Source organism: Primulina huaijiensis, chromosome 9 (assembly GCF_012295235.1).
Source record: "Primulina huaijiensis isolate GDHJ02 chromosome 9, ASM1229523v2, whole genome shotgun sequence".
In the NCBI taxonomy this organism is placed as follows: domain Eukaryota; kingdom Viridiplantae; phylum Streptophyta; class Magnoliopsida; order Lamiales; family Gesneriaceae; genus Primulina; species Primulina huaijiensis.
In genome coordinates, this window is record NC_133314.1 from 16,909,282 (window position 1) to 16,931,573 (window position 22,292).

At 34.0% G+C, this 22,292-nt stretch overlaps 3 protein-coding genes across 12 annotated transcripts; all 3 read left to right on the forward strand.

The window, feature by feature from the left end:
* Window positions 1-4,494: 4,494 nt before the first annotated feature.
* LOC140985280 (uncharacterized) lies at window positions 4,495-7,101 on the forward strand. 3 transcript variants are annotated; one of them, XM_073453082.1, is made up of 2 exons: window positions 4,495-4,698; window positions 5,868-7,101. In XM_073453082.1, exon 2 carries the CDS (start codon window positions 5,870-5,872, stop codon window positions 6,908-6,910), a length of 1,041 nt encoding a protein of 346 aa, XP_073309183.1. In that variant the 5' UTR covers window positions 4,495-4,698; window positions 5,868-5,869; the 3' UTR covers window positions 6,911-7,101. The 3 variants fall into 3 exon arrangements, with proteins under 3 accessions (XP_073309183.1, XP_073309182.1, XP_073309184.1); XM_073453081.1 differs by having other exon boundaries at window positions 4,498-4,814; XM_073453083.1 differs by lacking the exon at window positions 4,495-4,698 and adding an exon at window positions 4,821-5,239.
* Window positions 7,102-7,409: 308 nt separating this feature from the next.
* LOC140984104 (sterol 3-beta-glucosyltransferase) lies at window positions 7,410-16,314 on the forward strand. Of its 8 annotated transcripts, none has more exons than XM_073451297.1 (15): window positions 7,410-7,592; window positions 7,701-7,772; window positions 8,710-8,812; window positions 9,046-9,188; window positions 9,561-9,631; window positions 10,658-10,734; window positions 11,091-11,188; window positions 11,311-11,366; window positions 11,609-11,643; window positions 12,672-12,885; window positions 13,438-13,653; window positions 14,688-14,747; window positions 14,850-14,889; window positions 15,326-15,547; window positions 16,061-16,314. In XM_073451297.1, the coding sequence occupies exons 1-15, from the start codon at window positions 7,527-7,529 to the stop codon at window positions 16,124-16,126; spliced, it is 1,539 nt and encodes a 512-aa protein (XP_073307398.1). In that variant the 5' UTR covers window positions 7,410-7,526; the 3' UTR covers window positions 16,127-16,314. The 8 variants fall into 8 exon arrangements, with proteins under 8 accessions (XP_073307398.1, XP_073307400.1, XP_073307397.1 ...); XM_073451299.1 differs by having other exon boundaries at window positions 9,046-9,156; window positions 9,561-9,590; window positions 11,087-11,188; XM_073451296.1 differs by having other exon boundaries at window positions 7,411-7,592; window positions 10,658-10,739; window positions 11,087-11,188.
* Window positions 16,315-19,640: 3,326 nt separating this feature from the next.
* Window positions 19,641-20,340, forward strand: LOC140985055 (basic blue protein-like). Its single transcript, XM_073452793.1, has 2 exons — window positions 19,641-19,876; window positions 20,027-20,340. The coding sequence occupies exons 1-2, from the start codon at window positions 19,699-19,701 to the stop codon at window positions 20,224-20,226; spliced, it is 378 nt and encodes a 125-aa protein (XP_073308894.1). The 5' UTR covers window positions 19,641-19,698; the 3' UTR covers window positions 20,227-20,340.
* The last annotated feature ends 1,952 nt before the right edge of the window (window positions 20,341-22,292 follow it).

Below are 22,292 nucleotides of genomic sequence, written 5' to 3' on the forward strand. Positions count from 1 at the left end.
CTTACGATATCTTGTTCAGATGCACCACTAGGCTTGAGGTTTTCAATTTGTCGAATGCATCCTCTCATACGGGCAACAGAAGTGAGGATGTTTCCCATGCGCTTCTCAACTGATCTTTGAGGTCGTGGATGTAAATCACTTCTTCTTTCTTTGTTGTATTTCTCAGCAACCCGAGACCAGAATTGAGTTCTCGATTGACTTATACCTATAATGGGATCCTGTGAAACATCAAGATAAATATGACACAAAAACTGATCTTCATCAACGGTGTAGTTCTTTCTTGAACTTTCTTCCATCTATCTTTCGCTAATATGCTTATAGGTGTATTGATATGTTTTGAATATAAATGTTACTATTTATAGTATTTCGGATTATCTTTAGAAAACATGCAAAAGAAATGATAGTCGTTTGATTAGATTTCGATGGATATTAGGCTCTGAAATCTCATCTGTGTGCCATCCGTCGGATGAGATTACCAAAATCTAATCCTACGGATGGTACAAGGATGAGATCACCAAAAGCAAATGCCTGACATCTTAAAAGTTATTTATTTGGTAGAATTCTTTTATCAAACACCAAATTCTATTACTATATACCTTTCTTTATTCATTAATAACTAGTGGACAAACTCAAATTGCAGTTCTGCCTTCCTCGTGACCATTGAGTCACATGGTAAGAGATATGTGCCATTGGATGAGATTCCTTATCTAATGAAATCTAATTCTATGGATGGAAAGATTTCGAGATAGGAAATCTCATCCATATTATCGTAATAAATTCTATATAAACTCTAATTCGTGGTATACATTTTTCAAACAATTTATATTAAAAAAAATGAATTCTTCATCAGGCTCATCGTCATTATCCGATAATGAAGATGAAATAACTAATTATTTGATCATCGATAAAGCCATTGATGAGATTCAAGGAGCAATCATTAGCCATATTCATGCACGCAATACGATACTACACACCTACATCAATCAACAAGTTAACGAAGGTCCGAGAAGAGGATCCATTCCAGGTCACATTGTAATTCACCGCGATAGAGAAATAGCCGATCAGAATTTGTTCAACGACTATTTTGCTGAAAATCCCAGATTTCATGAAGGTATTTTTCGACGACGATTTCGGATGTCTCGTCATCTATTCCTTCACATTGTGGATGGTGTCAAGAATCATGATAGCTACTTCATACAACGCAGTGATGGCTTGGGACGACTAGGGTTATCAACTAATCAGAAAGCAACAGCTGCAATTCGAATGTTAGCATATGCCATGGCCGCGGATGCGACCGATGAATACATCAAAATAGGAGAGTCAACTGCAATTGAATGCTTGCAACGGTTTTGTCGAGCAGTGGTGGAAGTTTTTGGAGCCCAGTACTTACGAGCTCCAACAGCCAACGATGTTGCTCGACTCTTGCATATTGGTAAACAACGAGGCTTTCCAGGAATGTTGGGAAGTCTGGATTGTATGCATTGGAAGTGGAAGAACTGTCCTACTGTTTGGGCTGGGCAATATTCAGGTCGAAGTGGGTCTCCAACAATTATTTTAGAAGCAGTGGCCGATTATGATCTTTGGATATGACACGCATATTTTGGTATGCCTGGATCAAATAATGACATCAATGTTTTAGAGGCATCCAATATATTTTCAAATTTGGCTCAAGGCATTGCTCCTCCTGCCAATTATACTATTTATGGCAAAGAATATAATTCTGGCTATTACTAGCAGATGGTATCTACCCAAAGTGGTCAACTATTGTGCAAACTATCAGTAACCCACTTTGACCGAAAAAAAGATATTTTGCTATGAAACAAGAGTCGTGTAGGAAAGATGTGGAGCGAGCATTTGGTGTTCTTCAATCTCGATTTGCAATCGTGGCAAATCCAGCACGTTCGTGGCGTAAAAACAATTTGCATGATATAATGACAGCATGCATTATCATGCACAACATGATTATTGAAGATGAACGTGACCTCAGTGCACCAATTGAAGATGCAAGGGAAGCACCGCTTGCCGATGTGGAAATGGTGGTCAATGACGAAAGTACAAGATTCGAAGAATTTCTCTCTCGGTATAAGAAAATAAAAAACAGAGATGCTCACTATGAACTACGAAATGCGTTAATTGAGCACTTATGGGAAGAATATAGTAATTCTAATATTTAATATTGTGCTTGTATCGTATTTATTTCTTAAAATAAATATTTGTATCATTTTCAATGTTTTTTAACTTATATATAATGTTATGCTTGTATTGTATTTTATTCTTGAAATAAATATTTATATCGTTTTCAATGATTATATTGAAATAAAATATTTGTATCATTAAATAATTATTTTATTTATATAAAATAATTAATCGATTTTCTAATAAATAATGAAATAATATAATTATATTTATTATGTATAATTGTGTAATGGAATTATAAATAGTTATTATTGAATTAAAATTAATATTATAAGAATATTATGAGAATATTCTTTTTTAGTGTAGAATGTAGTGTAGATAGGTTGGAGATGAATTTATTGTTACACTATTGTAGTGCAGAATATAGTGCAGAATGTAGTACATTAGGTAGCTCAATCGGTACCAGACTTGTGTTGAGTATCTATATATCCATGTGATCTCAAGTTCGAGTCTGGGGAGGTACAAACTCCAGTGCATGGGCTGGAGTAGCTTATGAGTAATGATGCATGGGAAAGCCCGTGAGGGGGAGAGCCCAGAGTCTATAGGGGCCAAGGCCCACAGAGTTCAAAGCAGAGCCCAAGATCGGGATAGCCCATGGTCATTACAATAGTGATATCTGCCTTTCAACTCCTTAGATTTTTGTGCCACTCGAACATCTGGACTAACATTTATTCTTTGAAAGCCACTTTCATCATTACCTGGAAGAACTGAGATTGGGCAGTGAACCTTGTTTCACATCCTTGGGATGGTTACTCCCATGACTTGCACGTGCAAATCTGATCGTTTGACTCACCAAAACCTTCACATAAGTCAGGATATCATCAACCATAAGTTTTGATGTCCTTCGTACCTCTCTTGAATTTTTTTCCTTCATTTGTTTGAGGCTCGTGAATTTCGTTGAATGAATGTGGCCATGGAGTTGGCTTTCAAGCTGTTCAATCATGTATCGAACATAAATTTTATGTGCACTCTCTTCAATCATAACTTCTTCAAGGTTTGGTAGAACTTCTACTCCCCTTCATTTCTCAAAATTTCTTCATCTTTGGCAGCATATCTTATGTCCCACCGAGCATGTCAATTTTTTATTGAACAAAATTCTATAGATTGTGGGCGTGCTAGGTGCAAAATGCACCAATTTGAGTGAAATTATTAAAAATCTAACATCTAAAAATTCAAGCAAAATGTTACTAAATTTGATCATTAGTTATGATCTTATAAACTAACATGCACTAAAAACCAAGGAATACAATAGAAATGACACTGAAGTCTAATAATAAAGTCCTAATATGAATTTTGAATTTACAATAACCACTAAGAATCTAGAAGACATAAAAATATAATAAAGTTGACGGAAAATACTGAAAAGTGGAATAAAAAGATGAAGAGTGGTATGATATGAAATAAAAATATAAAAATACTTGAATTGAAAAACTAAAATTTGAAGAGTTGTGGCTAGATCATTTTTGAGTTTGATGTGTTGAGTTGTGTTTTTCCTCTTTCTGTCGATTTCTTTCTTCTTCATTGCTTGGGTTGTTCTCTCCATTCCATGCACTTCTCCACGATCTTTTCCCATAATCTTCTGACCGATTCAAAATACTCGGAAAAATTGATGGGCTTTTATGTCCCGTTTTATCGGTCATTTATTTTATAGGACTTGAGCTTTTCAAGTATTAGACCAAATTTTATTTTTGATGCAAAAAATACTATAACCTCATAAGCGATAATCTTTGGTTCACTACTCTTAATTGTTGTAAGAAAACAAATTTAAAGAAATCATAAAACAGATTTATACTAAATAATTTCCTTCGATCTTTAAAATATACCTAATTTCTTTTCCGAAACATCGAATTTGAAAAGGCAAAAACTTGTGTGAGACGGTCTCACGGGTCGTATTTGTGAGACGGATATCTTATTTGGGTTATCCATGAAAAAGTATTACTTTTTATGCTAAGAATATTACTTTTTATCGTGAATATCGGTAGGATTGACCCGTCTCACAGATAAAGATTCGTGAGACCGTCTCACAAGAGACCTACTCTTTTGAAAAACAACAAAAACATATATATAAACAAAAATTGCTCAAAGATGATTATAGTTTACATAAAAATATTATCACATACATAATTATGTTTCATTAAAACTTTGATATATATAGATACATTTGGGGCAACTAAAATAGCTTGTATATGCATATTAAACCTTTGTAACTTCTAAGTTATGAAATTTTCGAAAAATTTGATATAATTGAGTTTCGAACATAAAACTTAGCCCGAGTTCGTGGCCAATAGATAAGTTGAGAGGGCCTCTTTTTGAACGGCCCAAAGAAAAAGGAAAAAGAAAAAGGGAATCCAGGGTCTCGCTGAAAATTTTAGAATTGCCCGCGCTTTGATTGAATTCCCTCGATCTTTGGTTTACACTCCAGATTTTCATCGTATCAAACTCGAATTTTCTGTCTCGTATGCGAAAAATTCTCTCAAATACAAATTCTCACATCTCCGTCTGGTATGAGTAATTGATTCTTTATGTTTAATTATTTCACGCTAATCGCCTAGAATAATCAATTCTGCGTTCTACACGGACGGGATATATTTAGGGATCTTCCATGAGCTTTTGTCGTGGTGGGTTTTTGTGATTATTTGATTTTTTTGTACTTTTCACTGGTTAAGCTTTGTGATTTTGTTCACTCATGTTTAAAAAAATTTCTGATTTTTTTGGGTGCTTAAGTCGACCTCCTTGTTAACTTGTCATCTGATTGACAGAATATTTGGTGTATGCATGTAAATTAATATATAGGCGTTGACCCTCTTATTTTGCAGTTTTAATATTTGATGATATACTCTATAAATATTGAATTTTTTTAGGGAATATAAATGTTGAATTTTTGTTTATCTGCATTTGTTAATTTGTCTTGCTAGTTTTTTGTAACTCTTAGGAGGGGTTCTTGTAATTTTTGGTTCGGATGGTAGAGATAAGAATTCTCGAAGTATGGCTGACACGTTGTTGCTGAATTTTTCTGATTGAGGTGCAGATGCTGCAAAAACAAGTATTTTCTGCTTATTTTTTTTCTATTCTTCTCATTTGTAAACTTTTTGTGAAATCATTTTGCTCTTGGCTTGATGAAGAACTTTGTTCTAACGCTACTGATTCTTTGGAACTTTTCCTACAATTTATCTTTTCCACTTGATTATTAAACACAATCTCGAGGTACTATTGTTGAGTATTCAGTTAAATTGGCAAATGCATCAGAGATGAGCAACATTTGGCAGTATTTTTTATTATGCGTTGTTATTTTTCTATAATTGGCTGTTTTGTGCCATTCATATCATGCCTGATGTGATGTTTTTCTTATTAGCTGTCAAACCATTTTTGAATTGTAAATTTTTGAAGTCTCAGATCCATCTTGCACGTGTTTTACAAATCTCTTGACTGAAGCTACGTGTAGCACAAGATTTTCAAAGTGCTGCATATTTTTTGTTCGATAACTGTTGCTTGCTGTGGCAAGTTCTATCTTTGGTTGAATTCTGCCCTTTGACGTTTTACAATTTTTTGGATTCAATGAACTCGACTTTGACCAGAAAAATCTAGTGGTTTGCTATATTGGGAAGTTTTTTTGCTCAGTGAAGTTAGTCATCCTTTTAAGATTCTCAAATTGCTCTGCAAATTTATTTAAGGAATGGCGAAAGGTGGCAGGGGAAGACCCAGGATTGCTTCACGGCGGCACAGACCAACACCATACCCCTTCCCGTCTAACAGTATTCCCTGTTGCAACAAGAAAAGTAATTACTCGAAAATATTCATGCAAGATTGGGAAGATGCTACTTGTTCGATATGCATGGAGTGTCCTCATAATGCTGTTCTTCTTCTCTGCTCCTCTCATGATAAAGGCTGTCGTCCCTACATGTGTGGAACTAGTTTCCGCTATTCCAACTGTCTGGACCAGTACAAGAAGGCACACACAAAAGTAATGTCATCTAACAACACACCAATTTATGATGCGTCTACTGAAGTGATGGATCCATTGTCTGGTAGGTTGGTTGTCAATGATAAAGCTACAGAGCTCACATGTCCCCTTTGTAGGGCTCAAGTGAAGGGTTGGACGGTTGTGGAGCCAGCACGAGACCATCTCAACTCAAAGAAGCGAACTTGCAACCAGGATAACTGCTCATTCATTGGAACATACAAAGAGCTGCAGAAACATGTAAGAACTGAGCACCCTTCTGCTAAGCCGCATGAAATGGATCCTACTCTGACACAGAAGTGGAGAAATCTAGAGCAGGAGCGAGAGAGGGAAGATGTGATGAGCACCATAAGGTCGTCAAATCCAGGGGCACTGTTTTTTGGTGATTACGTGATTGAACGAAGCCATTTTGGTTTGGGTTCTGACGGTGATGCAGATGCCTTGGAGCCAAACGATGAAATTGAAAATGGATTTGATAGGAGGTTGATGTCTGTGATGATGTTTCTTCAGGCGTATGATTCTGAAATGGTACAGAATGATCGAGGCTCGAGCTACATTTCGAGATCGAGTCATGAAAGGCCTGTTGTTTCTTTCGGTGAATTGGATCAAGACAGCAACCATATTGATGAAAACGAAGTTTCTGGAAGGAACCGTATGACATTGGCAAATCGTCTACGCCGCCATGGTAGAGTCCTCTTGGGACGATCAGGACGTAGGAGAAGGCGAAGAGAGGGCAACAGTGGGCAGGGTGTGTAGTGGTGGTGTGAAAGTTTCAATCACTAAGATAAAGGGAAACATTAGGTCTTAGTCCATATGGGAACTTGATAAGGCTTTACCACACTATTTTACATTTGTATGTAATTTACTGATTAATTAATCGGGATGTTTATTGTTGACTTTATCTTTAAATTCATTGATGAAAATTGCAAATTCTTAGGCTTTATATTCTCTTTTTGGTACATAAACCTCTTTTTTATGTCTTGTTTCTTATATTAATAAAATAATAATAATAATAATAATAATTATTATATATACTAAGTAATCAAATCACATTTGTTCCATGTGCGTAATCTTTGTCAATATATTCTGTATTAATCGAAGAAATAAATTAAAATATTAAAAATACTTATTATAATAAGACACATAATAAATTAAATTAAATTAAATTAAATTAAATTAAATTAAATTAAATTAAATTAAATTAAATTAAATTAAATTAAATTAAATTGGAATCTGATAAATGTATACTAGGATTCCGTTCACACTTTCACAGGTTCGACCTATTAGTTAGGAGAAATAGAGAATCTTTGGCAGCAACCAGAACTCCGACTGATTACTCTTTCAAACGTCGTCGTCAACCACCGCGAAAGCCATGAGGACGAAGCCAACCGCCGTGTTCATGGCTTTTGGTACCAAAGGCGACGTTTACCCCATCGCTGTAATTCTCTCATTTCTTTTTCGTTCTCCCGGATTAATCATAATTCACGTTTTGAATAGTGATTATGGTTTTTGATGATCGACGCGTTCTCTATGGTTTCCTCAATAGGCTATTGCTGCAGCTTTTGCTTCCGATCAAAGGCAGTACGAGGTTGCCTTTGTGACTCATTCAGCGCACGAGGTTTGTAACCTTTTGGTTATTGTTTGATTCTCGTATGATATAATTTGTTGCAATGTTCATAATTACCGATTGAAGTGACATCATTTTATTTAGAGAATGAAAAATATTGATTTGCTGCATTTTTATTCCATTCCTAGTAGTTAGCAGCCTGTCGTTGGAGAGTGGCTTTTTGCAATATTTAATATCTGGTATTCTTGTTGTGCTGTTAGTACACCATTGAAATCTAGAGTGTTAGCCTAAAACCTTTGTTTGGAATCATTTTGAGTTCTTGTTGTACATACCCAATTTGAGCATTAGTAGTGTGATACTTGAGTTCGGGAACGGGATATTCTTAGCAGACAAGCTTCACCTTTCAGGGCTTAGGCGCGTAGGGTTTGGAACATTCCGTCCAACCAGTGGGACTATTACAGAAAACCTGAAATAGTGGACCATATTCTTAAGAAAAAGTGTGGTTTCATGCATAATTTACAGCAACCGATACTTTAACTAAGGACATGGAATTGAGCCCTGAATCAAAATTAGTCTTTCTAGTTTCTACTCTCAAATTCGACATGTTTTTTGCGAGTTTGAATTCAAAGAACCAAATTATTTTCTTATTTGTTCTGTTCTTGTTATTCTTTAAAGATTTAAATTTTGTATCTCATGCTTTCAATAGCATCATGCATGTAAGTATTATCATGAAATGATTACTTAGGAGAACTGAATAGAATAATATCTCCTGCATTTTTCCTTCTGTTTTGGCCTTTTTATGGCCTACAAAGTACATTGAAAATTGGTGTTTTTACTTTTTATAATCAAACTGCAATCATTTAATGGAATCGAGGTAATGGAACTGTTCCGGAACCTGTCTTAATTTGTCAAACAATTATGCTGTCCAAATCTTGCATATTTTTTACTTTTTGAACGCTGTGTTTGTTTATGTCATAAAATATACCAGGTATTTTCTATCTTGCAGAAGCTCAAAGTTCATTTAGAAGCAAAAAGAATCACATATTTTCCAGTTTCATCACCTCCTGTCATGTCTTATCAAGACACTGCAGGTTATATTTCTTTTTTTGAGGCAATCATACTGTAGGTTTAGCCATTAAAATAAAAATAAGATATTGTCATGTCTTATTAAGAACTGCTGGTTATATATATATGTATGGTCCATACCTAAGGTTTTGCATCTGTATGTATGGTCAATCAGCAAGTCTGAAATTCTATTAAATGATTTTAGTGCTGTTTTTAATTTTAATCGGTTTACCTTCTAAAATTACATCTATGTTACAAGGATCCAGAAAGGTCTCCTTTTCTCTGCAGAAGAATGAAATCATGATAAAACATAGACAAGAGTGTGTTTCGATCGCTGAAGGCATATTCGGAGAAGACAGTAATATGGATGGTGATCTTATCATTATAAATTTCTTCGCTCTGGTAACTTCTTAGCAGGATCACTTATGAGTGTTTTTATGAAGTGCCAGAATTTGAACTGAATTCAGTTGCATGGCTTATAAAGTTTTTGAATAGAAAATGACTTGTAAACTCTGATTTTTGTAATGTCTGATGACTGATGTACCGCTATTATTTGTTTTTATCAAAACTAGGTATTACAGAACACCCAAACTTTGTGTAGTTGCCTGCTTTCAGAATTTCTATGTTTTGAACTAGATTGAGTATAATAGTAGATCAAGAAACAACGATGATAAAACATATTTACTTTGATAACAAGAGTCTATTAGTAGTATGTTGAAGTTTTGCTAATTGATGTATCCCTTATATAGTCGTATTACATTTCTTTATCTTCAGGAAGGTTGGAGTCTTGCGGAACTATTTCAAGTTCGTTGTGTTGTTGCTGCTCCTTATGTTGTTCCCTACAGGTTTGAGTTATATATTACTTAACTTTATCGATTTGGTCTACAACATATAGATGCCCTATGGCCTGAGCTATGGTATTCTTTGTTCTCAGAATTTGTAAAATACATATAATGAAAATTATAGTTAGGTTTTTTGGGGGAGCAATCCCTTTTTGACATTTACACGTAAGACACCTTACGCCTCCTATGAGTTTTAGTATCATGCATAATGTGCATGTGATCTGAAGACAGGTTGAGGGACATAGCTTGAAAGTTCTGAATTTATTAAGAAATAATAAATTGCATGATTCCTGTCACCATGCACAAATTGGCTTGCAAACTGAGATAGTTACTTGTTCGAGTGTCCGTGTAAGTCACTGAGTCTTAGTAAACTTCCTGCGGTAAAATATATTTGTTTTTCTCACCTGGTAACATCATTTAGTTAATCTTTTTTGAATTATTGAATATTTATAAATGCTTGTATTTACCATAAAAAATATTGATTTATTTCCAATAACTGTGAATGAATTTCTAGAAAAAAATGGAAATGTGAAGATAGATTACGTTGTTTTCTTCATGGAATGTTGAACTTCTTTTATGCCTCAGGTCTGTTCTTAACGAATTTGTGGTTTTCAACCTGTGCGATGTCTTTATTTTTTTTTATGTTTTTTTGACTCAAACAAGGGGATTGAATCATGTTAGAATCACATATCATATTTATTCTATTCAAAATTTTGCATTCTATTCAAAATTTTGCCCCCCTGAGTTATGGAGGATAAATGTGTGATGCTGTGGTCCAGGTTATACTGTGTTGTTTTGTCAATATTTGTATAAACCGAAGAGACAAGAACTAAAAAATTCTCGATGTAGAATATAATACCTTTTACCCTTTTTTGCTCGCCTCATGTCTCCTTGCTTCCATCTATCATGCATAGATACAAAGACAGATACACACTCTGCCTCTGCAAGATGATACATGATGATACCTGTTTGTCCCTTTGTTTTGTCGAAGCTTTGTTTCTTAGTAATAAATGCTTAATTGCAATGCAGCGCCCCCTCTTCTTTTGAAAGCCAATTTCAGAAAGAACTTCCTCTTTTATATGAATATCTTCAAGATGCTCCGACTGGTAAGGTATGCAATCATAGTTATAAATCTTTGCGCAATAGATCTTATTTTCTATTTATTAATTTTCATCGCTTAATTTTTCAATTGATTGTTGCACTTCCCCTGTTCATTGCAACCAGGCAACGTAATGTTCCAGCAGCAGCACTTTTTCTTAAAAAAATTCTTCGATATTTTATCTATAGGATTGTGTTGGGATAGGAGATGTTGATTGGATTAAGCATGGGTGTTTTTTTTAAATAGAAAACACTGCCAATCTGGTTGGGGGGAGGGTGCGGGTTTCATAGGAGAGGGTGTTTGATATGATCAAGTAGGTTTTTACTGAACAATTTTTCTCTTAATTTTTTTTATCATAGGTAGGGTGGGAAGATGTTATCCATTGGATGTGGCCGCTTTTCACTGGAGATTGGGGACATTGGAGAAGCCATGATTTGCATCTAAGCTTCTTGCCTTTTACGGTTGTTATTAAGCTAGTGAATGTTCTTGTGAAATGTTATTTTAGTATATGAAATAAGATTTGGTCGTTTCTATAATTTAATTATTCTTGTATGTCTCTTGCTATATTCTTCATTGAATACAGGATGCAGTGACTGGTCTTCCAAGATGGCACGAGAGGCCTTTGTCTCCCTTGCTACTGTAAGATATTTTCCACAAAAAGTTAATATCGTGACGGGATACTCTATGTGTATAGTATTGAAGGATTGGATAATTTCTGAAGAAAATTTTCAAATCAATTTTCTTTACTGATTTCCAAGTACTAATTGTCCACACATAAGACAATGGACTTTTGAAATTCTGTCTATTTTCCATATAGAATTGTTACTTAGCTGTGTACTTGTTTTATTATTTCCTGATACTTTACAGGCTTTGTCTTACAGGTATGGATTTAGCAAAGAAGTTGTTGAGTGCCCTGGTAATTACTTACAAGGCTGTTCATTATTGTTTGTTCAATGCTATAAAGCTGTGGCTTCCCTACCTTGGAGGATCTTGTTCCCCTAGGACTCAACTTATTTTATGTTTATTTCTCTCTGTGAACGTATATGACATTTTTCAAGAATTGCTGAATTTATGGTTTCGGCTCTATAAAGTGACTTTTGAGACAATCATTGCATAACTATTGTTCTGTCATTGTTGTCATACAGCCATAATCTTAATATAATTGGGGCATGCAACACGTATTTTTCATTATGTTTTGTTTCAAATTGAAGTATAAGCTATCCCCCAACTACTTGAACCAGTTGTAACGTTAATTTAGGCTTCCTCCATGCTTCCTCTTGCATACACTAACAGTCAGAGTTAAATGTGCCAAATCATCTTACTAATCCGCCCTTAGTTTTACTTTGAATCGGCGCCACCCAACATTCTAACGTGTTCTACTTTTTTGTAACTACTCATCCACCATAACAGTCACAGCCAGGTTAAGCTTTTCATTGCCAAATCTCACAAACATATGATATAAACAGCCAAATAACACTTATAAAACATGCGAGAGTAGTCACGTTTAGGACTTTCAATTTTTTATCGTAGACATGTCTAGGTTATTTGTAACCCCCACACCAGCCTTCATTCAATTAAATTGGAAATGAAAGTCGTAGCACGGTTAACTAAGCACCTCATTTTCAAATATTTGAGGTTTAATAGTTTTTTCCTTAGAAGGTCCTCTGGCAGTATGTCGAGGGGCTCTATTACCTTTTTGATAGTGTTGGTACCATAATTTGATGTGAGAATCCGCATGTGGTGTCCAAATGAGTTGGCGACTATTAAGTATCTTAACCTGTGGTCCTAGGATCATTCTAGAACCAGAATTGTTTATCATTGTAGATCATGGCAAACTACAAGGTTTGTGTCTTAGACAAAACTTACTTTTGTTGGAAAGTTTTGTTTGTCTCCTTTTGTTTACCTATTCGTGTCTTCACTAAATGAATGCTTGCAACAATGTAGATTACTGGCCATCAAGAGTTCAGGTTTGTGGCTTTTGGTTTCTCCCTTTTGAGTGGCAGTTCTCCTGCAGCAGCTGTGCAGATATTTCATCTTTAAGTTTTTCAAGGAAATTGAATGCTGAAGAAGAGATGTGTTCGATTCATGTCAATTTAAAAGCTTTTCTGAATGCTTTGCCAGAACAACCTATTTTCATGAGTCTAAGTTCTATTGGTAGGCGAGTGTGTAATTAGAGTTTAACTTTATTCTATTGCTTTCTTACTATTTATTGTTGACTTCTGCTCGTCATTTATTTACAAAACTTACTCCGGCAATCAACATGCTTGGATTTTTTTTTGTTTCAATATTTGTTGGTTTCAGCACTTTATATCAGGTCGTATTTTATGTCTTTCTTAAAAGAAAACGACATCCGTTCTGAAGTAAATTTCCCTCAAAACCTTCTGACTTAGGTATATATCCTGACGTTTAATTTTAATTTTTTATTCGGCTGAATGTTTGACCTGTAATAGGCTAAAAATGGTTAGAGTTTGTGACTAATATGTTAGTGAAGTTATGATCCAGTGCTTTCCATAATTTAAGCAATAGTAGGACAATGCATCAATAAAAGAAATAATACTTAAGATAATTCCGGCAGAAACTGTTAAGAGGATGAGATATCATTGTTAATAAACTTTTTGGTATACTTATAGTTGTCTGAAATTGTTGAAATTTTCAGTTCAGCTTTATAATTCACGCACTTGTTTCATTCTAACTCTCGCTGTTTCTGCAGTATGGGTTATTTGAGGAATCCTAGAGCTTTTCTCAAGGTCCTTGAAAATGCTTTGAGTATTACAAGCTGTAGATTTATTCTGTTCTCAGCTGGTTATGGACCTTTAGATGCTGAAATCAAAATGTCTGCCCAGACACTATTGTCACCTTCAGAACAACTGCAACTTAGTGAAGATCAGACCTGCCTATTTGGAGGCCGTCTATTGTGCTTCTCTGGGTTAGTATTTCTGAAATGTTTGAGTATGTACTTGCATTAAAATGAAAAGATATAAGAATTTTCTCTCTCCTTGTCTCTTCAGTGATGCCAATTTGGCTGTATTTTTTGAATCTATATCTTATTGTAATCACATATGGAAGTAGCTGTCTGGCATTTATACAGAACTTAAGATAAGGTGACATGGAAATATGCAACAAACATTTGGGTAATGGTAATATTTTTTTTTTTACTCCAACATAAAATGGAAATTTTCTGTTACATGATTGGGGTCTGTTTTGGTTTTGCAAGGAATTATCGTACCACACTTCCAAATTAGCTAGAAATATTTTCTCTACTCATTCTTGATATCTCCTACGAGCACGAGTCATGCTATACCTTCCATGTCACCGCCGAATTGTTTGAGTGCATCAGAGTTGAATTAGGTAATTTCGTAAATAAACATGCATCAGAGTTGATTAGGTAATTTCGTAAATAAACAATCAGCCTGTTCGGTTGATAAATAACTAACAACCATGCTACCATAAATTAATATCATGCTAACAACCAATTCTTTTAAGTTCTCTTTATGTTTACTAAGGTGCATATGGATCAAATTTTATATCGCAAATTCTGTGTGAACTGTGCAGAGGTATTATTGTAAGGATGCCTGAAAAATAATTTATTCAAAAAATAGCATTTATAAAATGTTTAAAGGAAAATTGCTTCGAGTGTAATGGGCAAGTTACTTCAAGTACAGTACATATTTCTTTTTAATTAAGTCGTTCTTTGTGGTTTAGTTGTAGGAAATTGTGTCTGGTGTTATAGAGTCAAATTATGGATTACCATTTGTGTGCTTGATTGTCATGTTGAACATGGTAAATGATACCGATATGGAGAAGTAATTCAGTTCTTTTATACTTTCTTTGAGAGTGCTGTGAGTACCATCCATGTGATTTTAATTTTTACTATTTTTATCAGATATATAAGTTTGCTTTGTACATTTTTAGACTCTTGATATAAGTTATTGGACTGAATCCAACACTTTATTCAAATAGTGATGTACCATACAATTGGCTCTTTCCAAGATGTGCAGCTGCTATCCATCACGGGGGAAGGTGACCTTTCTAGTTTCCCTATATTTTTCTTTCAAATTTCTATGGTTCTGTTTGAAAACGTCCTAATTTATTTGTTTCTGTCATTGTGTCCTGTATTATCAGTGGATCCACCGCTGCTGCACTGCATGCAGGAATCCCTCAGGTAGGTTTGTAATAGAATTTGGTGCTTAAACTTCTGTTTGTTTTTTTTTTTATCATTCAGTTGGTAATCAAGATATTCCCTCTCGTTGGACATGTAACAACTCCTGTGTCTGGACAATTTTGCTTCTGAACCTTTTATTTGGATGTACAATCTCTAGAAAAATGAAAACGTAAAAATGTCAGTGGTCCATGATTTGTTTGGTAGAGAAAATTTATAATATTTGGGATTTATTACAATCCCTAGAAGCTTTGCTAATCCTTGTATTGTATTAATTTACAAATTGGCTCTTTTAAGATGTTTTGTGGTTTTAGTTTCTGAATCTGTTCTTAAACTTTTATGCCCTGAGTTCATTTTTTCCCCAGATCGCTGCAAACATAAACATCTTCTTCTTCTCCAGAAACATATAGAACTATAACCATTTGATCTGTGATGACAGGTTATCTGTCCATTTATTCTGGATCAATTTTATTGGGCAGAGAGGATGTTTTGGCTTGGCGTGGCTCCAGAGCCTCTAAAGGGTACGTGCTTGGTACCAGATAAAGATGATGACTGTTACATAATGGAAGCCGCAAATATGCTGGTTGGGGCTATAAATCGTGCACTGTCTCCTGAAGTCAAATTGCAGGCCTCACAGATTGCTAATAGAATTTCCGCTGAGGTAATGTCCATCAGTAAAATAATAATGTACTTATTTGGTGACTTATCTTGACGAATGTTTGATTGGTGTATTTGTGTGATAATTATCTCCTAAATTAGATGCATGAAGTGGCTAAGTATTGTCATTCACATTATCTAGGTCCATTTTTCCTACTCGTGGTAGTACTTGGATTTAATGTGCATGTAACACGTAAAATCTTTTTGGCTTGTTCTGAATTAAATAATTATATCTTGATTTTTAAGAAATAGCCATTTTGTAAATTCTCACTAGCAAAAACTTCTAAAATTTGATCAACGCATTAACTACTTACAAGTGCTGAAACTCGAGATCACGGACTAAATATCAGCTGGATGAGCTATGGTCCTCTTTGGAAACCATCTATTATCATATTCTAGACAAAATAATTTCTTCTAGATTTAGAAATAGCAACGTAACTAATAGTTGCTACGTCTCTGTAAGAACCTGAACTTGCACTGGGAACTGATTTTTTGTCCATGTTTTTCATTTTCCCAGGATGGAGTTTCAGAAGCTGTGCGGTTAATTAGAGAAGAAATTAACTGTACTGGTGCTGCGGTGTGATGCACCGTACTCGGGAAAGTCCTGTGTGCGAGGCTTAAGATGCAGCACCCATACCCACCCGCTAGTATCGAATTTTCGGGTACGAAGTCCCATAACCTGTAAGGAGGCATGTAGATTCAATGTGTGTCGGAAAACGGTCAAATGACAATTGTCAACTTTCTTCTTAATGAGATTTGACTTTGAGCTCATCTTGTCGACAAACTACTTGTTTTCTTCAAAATACAAAATCGTCATCTGGGTGGGACATTTTTGTAGACTTTTGAGTTCTCTTTGTCAATTTTTTCAAATCCAATCTTAGTTGGTCAGTCAAAAAATCCACAAATTTGACTCGGGTAGATCTAACACAACTCCACCATCCAAAAAACCGTTGATTAAGTTTATATTATATTGGATGAAATATGACATATCTAACATAAATAATAGTAATTAGTAGGTCTAATCCCAATATCTATTTTATATGGAGCTCATGTGTTCAAAAGTTGTGTTACATAAAATATTTCTTGTCTACGATGCCGCAGATAAGAGAGTATTGGTAAAGGATTGTACGTTTACAGAAGCGGATAAATTTTTAGAGTGAATGGTACACAGTAATTAGAAAAAAAAAGATTCTAATACTAGTTTTTTTTAATAAAATATTTTTATTGAAGTGTTTGCTAAAGATATGATTTAATGATGTATTGTGGCAAAATGTAATTTTGGATTAGATAAAAAAAAATTTGGATATAAGAGTATCCAAAAAATATTGGAACAACTTTGGATTAGAATCAATCGTTTTACAATTAATGAATCCGTCATAGAGTACTCCACCACGAATTGACAAAGTACGCTAAGCCAAATGTCAATATCCAGCCACAAAGCTGAGCAGTACCGTTATGTGTCACATCCTGTGAGCTTTGTCGTACCTTGTCACACTTTGTGTACTTTGTACTGATGAAACTACCATCAACAAAGTTTTTTGGGTTCGGGTCGGGTTCGGGTTAGTGCCATGTTAGACAGGTTTCGAGTTGGGTCGCGGGTTGACTCGAAAACTTTTTTTTTTTGAAAATATTACCTATATTTTTATATAGTGTATGCTTGAACAAAATTTATTGTATATTTATATGATAAATTTTCATCATTTAATATTTATTTTGTATATTTTTTATTTTTTTAACAATTGTTTATTTGATTTAGTAAATATACTTTTAATTTTCTACGATTAAACTTTCAAATTTAAATAAAAAATTTTGTTATTATGTGTTTAAATTAAAATATTATTATTCTTTTTTATATTTTAGAATTTTTTTAAAAAAAATAAATAAAATTCGAGTTAGGCGGGTTAGACGGGTTGAGTCGGGTTGGGGGGTTTCGGGTTGGGTCGCGGGGTGACTCGAAAACTTTTTTTTTTGAAAATATTACCTATATTTTTATATATTGTATGTTTGAACAAAATTTATTGTATATTTATATGATAAATTTTCATCATTTAATATTTATTTTGTATATTTTTTATTTTTTTAACAATTGTTTATTTGATTTAGTAAATATACTTTTAATTTTCTATGATTAAACTTTCAAATTTAAATAAAAAATTTTGTTGTTCTGTGTTTAAATTAAAATATTATTATTCTTTTTTATATTTTAGAATTTTTTCATTAATTTTTTTTTTAAAAATAAATAAAATTCGGGTTAGGCGGGTTAGACGGGTTGAGTCGGGTTAGACTTGTTCGTGTTCGGGGTTTTCGGGTTGGTTCGGGTTGAAAAAAAAATATTTCGCGGGCTGACCCGAAACCCGACCCACCCGATCCGATTGACACGCCTATTAAAATGGCTTTATTGTCATAACTCTGATTTGTCGAAAAGGTTGATATTTTGAAACCATGATTGTGAGCAAATGTATACGTAGACTCTTGAAAAATATGTGGATATAAGAAATAATACTGAAATCTCTCTAGCTGTAAATGTTTTTTGATTTGCTCCAATGAGTTTAAATTGAAACTACTTCTGAATTTGAATGCACTAGTAGAAGTAAAATTTGGACTATAAAAACACATAAAATAGATTTTTATAAAAGTGAAAAAAAAAAAAAAATAGAGGGAAATACATCCTAAAATCGATCCAAAATCCAATTTCATGCGTGAAAATGTTTGGCATATACGATCATAGTGGGTTAGTTGCCTCAAAATTTTATTGCTGAAACTTTTGAATTCCTTACATTAAAGTCCCTTTCGTGTTGAAAAAGTTCTCGCAAACCATACTTTTTCCACCTAATTCAAAGACTATTGACTTGCAGAAAGGCCCCTTTTGCCTCCTTCACCATGTTCGTTCACGGGCCAAATAGACATACAGACTAGTGCCTTCTTCTTCCTGCAGTGAATAAATATTTTCCAATTTATTGTATAATATTATCTGTGTTGGACTGTTGCGATTATTTCGCACGCTCGCAAGCGGCGTGTTCTGCTATACAAACATCATTTGACACCTGAGTAATACAATTTTTCATGTCAATTCGTGGTTTAGTATGAAGTTCTGGTACTTCAATATAAATAAATAAATTTTGCTAAGAACTACGCTCTTTAATCTAGTGATAAGAATTTGATTTTAACAATTAGTTTCAGAGTAAATATTACGTGTTTGTTTCCAAAATAAGATCATATTTTAAAAAAAATTATCATCCCTAATATGATAACATTCGAACCATAACACTTGAACTTTTGTACGATTTAAATGATTTGAAATACAAAATTACCACTAGTTGTAATTTTTGGTAAAACGACATACACTTATCGTGCCATCTATGTATTAGTTCCTTCCAAAATATACTGAATCATATCTCTTGGAGTGACGCGCATATGAGAGAAGCCAGGAGGTCAACTTCTTTCAAATATACAACATGGATTCTAGCAATGCAATGTAGTTGGACTCTCGTGTCGATCCGAATGAATCATCCTTTCCGCGTAGGAAAATCTTTGTTGGGTAGAGCGATCGAACTATGGAGCTTGGTCTGCTGTACGATTTAAAAGATTTGAGTTTTACTATTAACACCAACTATAGCTTTTGGTAAAGCGACAATCGCTCGATCCTACAATTGATATCAGAGCCAATGTCATGAGTTCGATTCTCATTGATGACAAGTCGTGCAATTATCGAGACAAATATTGTTAGGGTGCATTAATTTTCCATATTGGGTAGAGTGATCAAACAATGTCGTTTGAGGTGCTATATTGCTTAAAAAATTTTAGTTACACAATTACAACAACTATAACTTTTGGTAAAACGACAAACATTCGATCTTACAATATTGTATTGAAAATTTTAAATGCATTTGAACAATGATTGATCCAAAGTTTCTTTATAAATAAAGACATAATGTAATTTGGAAATAAGATCACTTTTTTTTTTGAAAAAAATTTATAAATAAAATATAAAAATATTATCCCCACAGCACGACAAATCTTCACTGATTATCACACCATGTGGGTCCTAACACCCATAAATGCTACATTTTCTTCCTATAAAGAATCCTCAACTAGCATTTGCATAATCATATCAATCAATAATAATAATAATAAAAAAGAAAAGAAAGAACCAAGATGTCCGGGGGAAGAGGCAGTGCATTGATAGTTCTAACGGTGGTGATGGCAATGGCAGTGGTTTTCCAAGGTCAAGTGACAGAAGCTGCCACTTACACGGTGGGCGGCAGCGGTGGCTGGACCTTCAATGTGGCCGGTTGGCCTAGAGGCAAGACCTTCAAGGCTGGCGACGTACTAGGTAAGTATTAGTATTTACTATAACTTCAAACTAAACAAAATAAGGCAAATGTCTGTATTTGGACGTCTTAAATTAAATATAATATATTTTTTAAAAAAAAGATTTCTTGAAAAGAAGAATGGATATATAGCTTATGTTGTTGATTTGCAGTGTTTAATTACGGTCCCGGGGCTCACAATGTGGTGAGGGTGAACAGAGCGGGATACAGCGGATGCAACGCCCCTAGTGGGGCTAAATCGTTTCAGAGTGGGAGAGATCAGATCAAACTGGCAAAGGGACAAAATTTCTTCATTTGCAGTTATGCAGGTCACTGCGAAGCTGGAATGAAGATTGCTATAACTGCGACTTGACATGTTTCTTTCAAATTTAAATTTCCAAAACTCTCAATGTAGTACTCTTAACTACGTAGTACCATGATGTGGGATGCAATAATAATACTAAAATAAAAATCAATCTTCAGGATGACTGCTCATAAAGTTTGAACTTTTAAGTCATTTGTGTCGTCGTGTTCCGACTTTATAACATCGTGTCTATTATATATATATATATATAATCTGTGTGTGTGTGTGTGGACTGAACTTTATATATAGTTTATTTGTGGAAAATTCAATGGAATTGAACATGATATGCTATTGGATATGAAATAATATTGTAAATAAGCATATTATTAAATTAAAAAATTTGTATATTATATAAAATAATATAATTAAATTAATTATTCAATTTACTTTAATAATAATAACAATAATAATAATAATAATAATAATAATAATAATAAATTTGTTCATGAACATATCAAATTTTCATGCAGTTATTTTATAAAATATAATTGAATTTTTGAAATACTCTAACATTCACTATTAAATTTATAGAATATTTATGTTCTCAAATTTAGGATATTAATATATTAAAATTTTGTATAATTTTTTGGATGATTGGTATTCAATTTTTTTTAAAAAAGCGCAAATAAGTTAAAAGATGGACTAATTGCATCAACACCAACCGTGAAAAAATAGAAAAATAAAAAAATGCAAAATTAATAGTATTTTAGACTACGTGTTTTTAAAATCATGCATAAAACCTCTTGCCGGATGGGTTAAATGTTTTCTTTTAATAACTTCATGGTGAAACGTGTTTGATATTCATTGAAAATTTATGGCTCGATTCCAGCAGGTGACATTAGTCCCAGCGCAGGCTTCGAATTGGCTCTAAGTCTGAAATCACGAAGAAGATCGTTAGAAAGGGGGTTGGGAGGGTGTTTCAGCGTAGCCCTTCCGACGCTCAAGTCAGAGACTGGGGATATAAGGGGAGAGTAGCTATGGATGCTGCTGAAAAACAATATAGTGAATGAATTGAATATTCAAACTTGGTATTTATAGTAGAATACTTGGACATGTGACGAGACTTCCATCTTGGCTGGGATAGGCCAGGGTCCAAATCTGTTTTGAGCTTAACTCTAATGGGTCCTATCAATAGGATATCGGTGTTTCATAAAGAGCCCGTTAAAAGATATATAAACGAAGAGAATAAAACATTGACAAAAATATAAATGCTTAGTATAGTAATCAATGAAACTTTAAATAGGGCCAACCCAAGACAAGCATCGTGTAGCTGGCTTAGAGTTCATGATTTTCCTTCTTTTATATTGTCCTTTTCTTCCTCGTGCGATGTTGGTTCGGTCTTATATATGAAACAGAAAATTAAATTTTAGTAGTTTGTATTTGAAGCACTCCCACAAATTAAATTTTTATGGCTTTTATGTTGTTCTTTGATTGAAGCACTGTCGGATCTAGCTAGGATTTTAGCTGTGCCAAAGCTATCAATTTCTGGTGGTGATCGCCATTTTCGGTTTTCAGACTTGTGGTCCGTGTGTTAATTTCTTCAAGACTTTCTATTTGGGAAAAAGATTGAGAAACAGATGATACGAACCCCCTCAGTTCAAGTGTAAAAAAAAAATCTCACTACCAATAAATATATATATTGAAGTTGGCAAAAACTTGTGTGAGACGGTCTCACGGATTGTATTTTGTGAGACATATTTCTTATTTGGGTCATCAATGAAAAAATATTACTTTTTATGCTAAGAGTATTACTTTTTTATTGTGAATATCGGTAAAGCTGACCCGTCTCACATATTAAAATTCGTGAGACCGTCTCACAAGAGCCCTACTCATTGAAGTTTCAATACACACACTAAGAAAAAAGACATTTTACAAATATCCCTATAATTTACCTTGAGTCTCAATTATATCTCTTTTCTTTCCACTCAGCTAAAATTGTCCCTTCACTTTCAAATTATGACCCAATGTTATGCTTGTTCCCAAAATATCTTCAATTTGTTCCCAAAATATCCATGCTCTCCTATATAACAATTTTGGCCATGAAAATTATATCAGAACCATGTTTTCATTTCAGA

Excerpts from the sequence above, each read along its gene's own strand:
- LOC140984104 (XM_073451296.1), top strand. The coding sequence starts at position 7,527 with ATGAGGACGAAGCCAACCGCCGTGTTCATGGCTTTTGGTACCAAAGGC. Across the intron at positions 9,632-10,657 it reads CCTTATGTTGTTCCCTACAG|CGCCCCCTCTTCTTTTGAAA; the intron begins GTTTGAGTTATA and ends ATTGCAATGCAG. Across the intron at positions 14,890-15,325 it reads TGCATGCAGGAATCCCTCAG|GTTATCTGTCCATTTATTCT; the intron begins GTAGGTTTGTAA and ends CTGTGATGACAG.
- LOC140985055 (XM_073452793.1), top strand. The coding sequence starts at position 19,699 with ATGTCCGGGGGAAGAGGCAGTGCATTGATAGTTCTAACGGTGGTGATG. Across the intron at positions 19,877-20,026 it reads CAAGGCTGGCGACGTACTAG|TGTTTAATTACGGTCCCGGG; the intron begins GTAAGTATTAGT and ends GTTGATTTGCAG.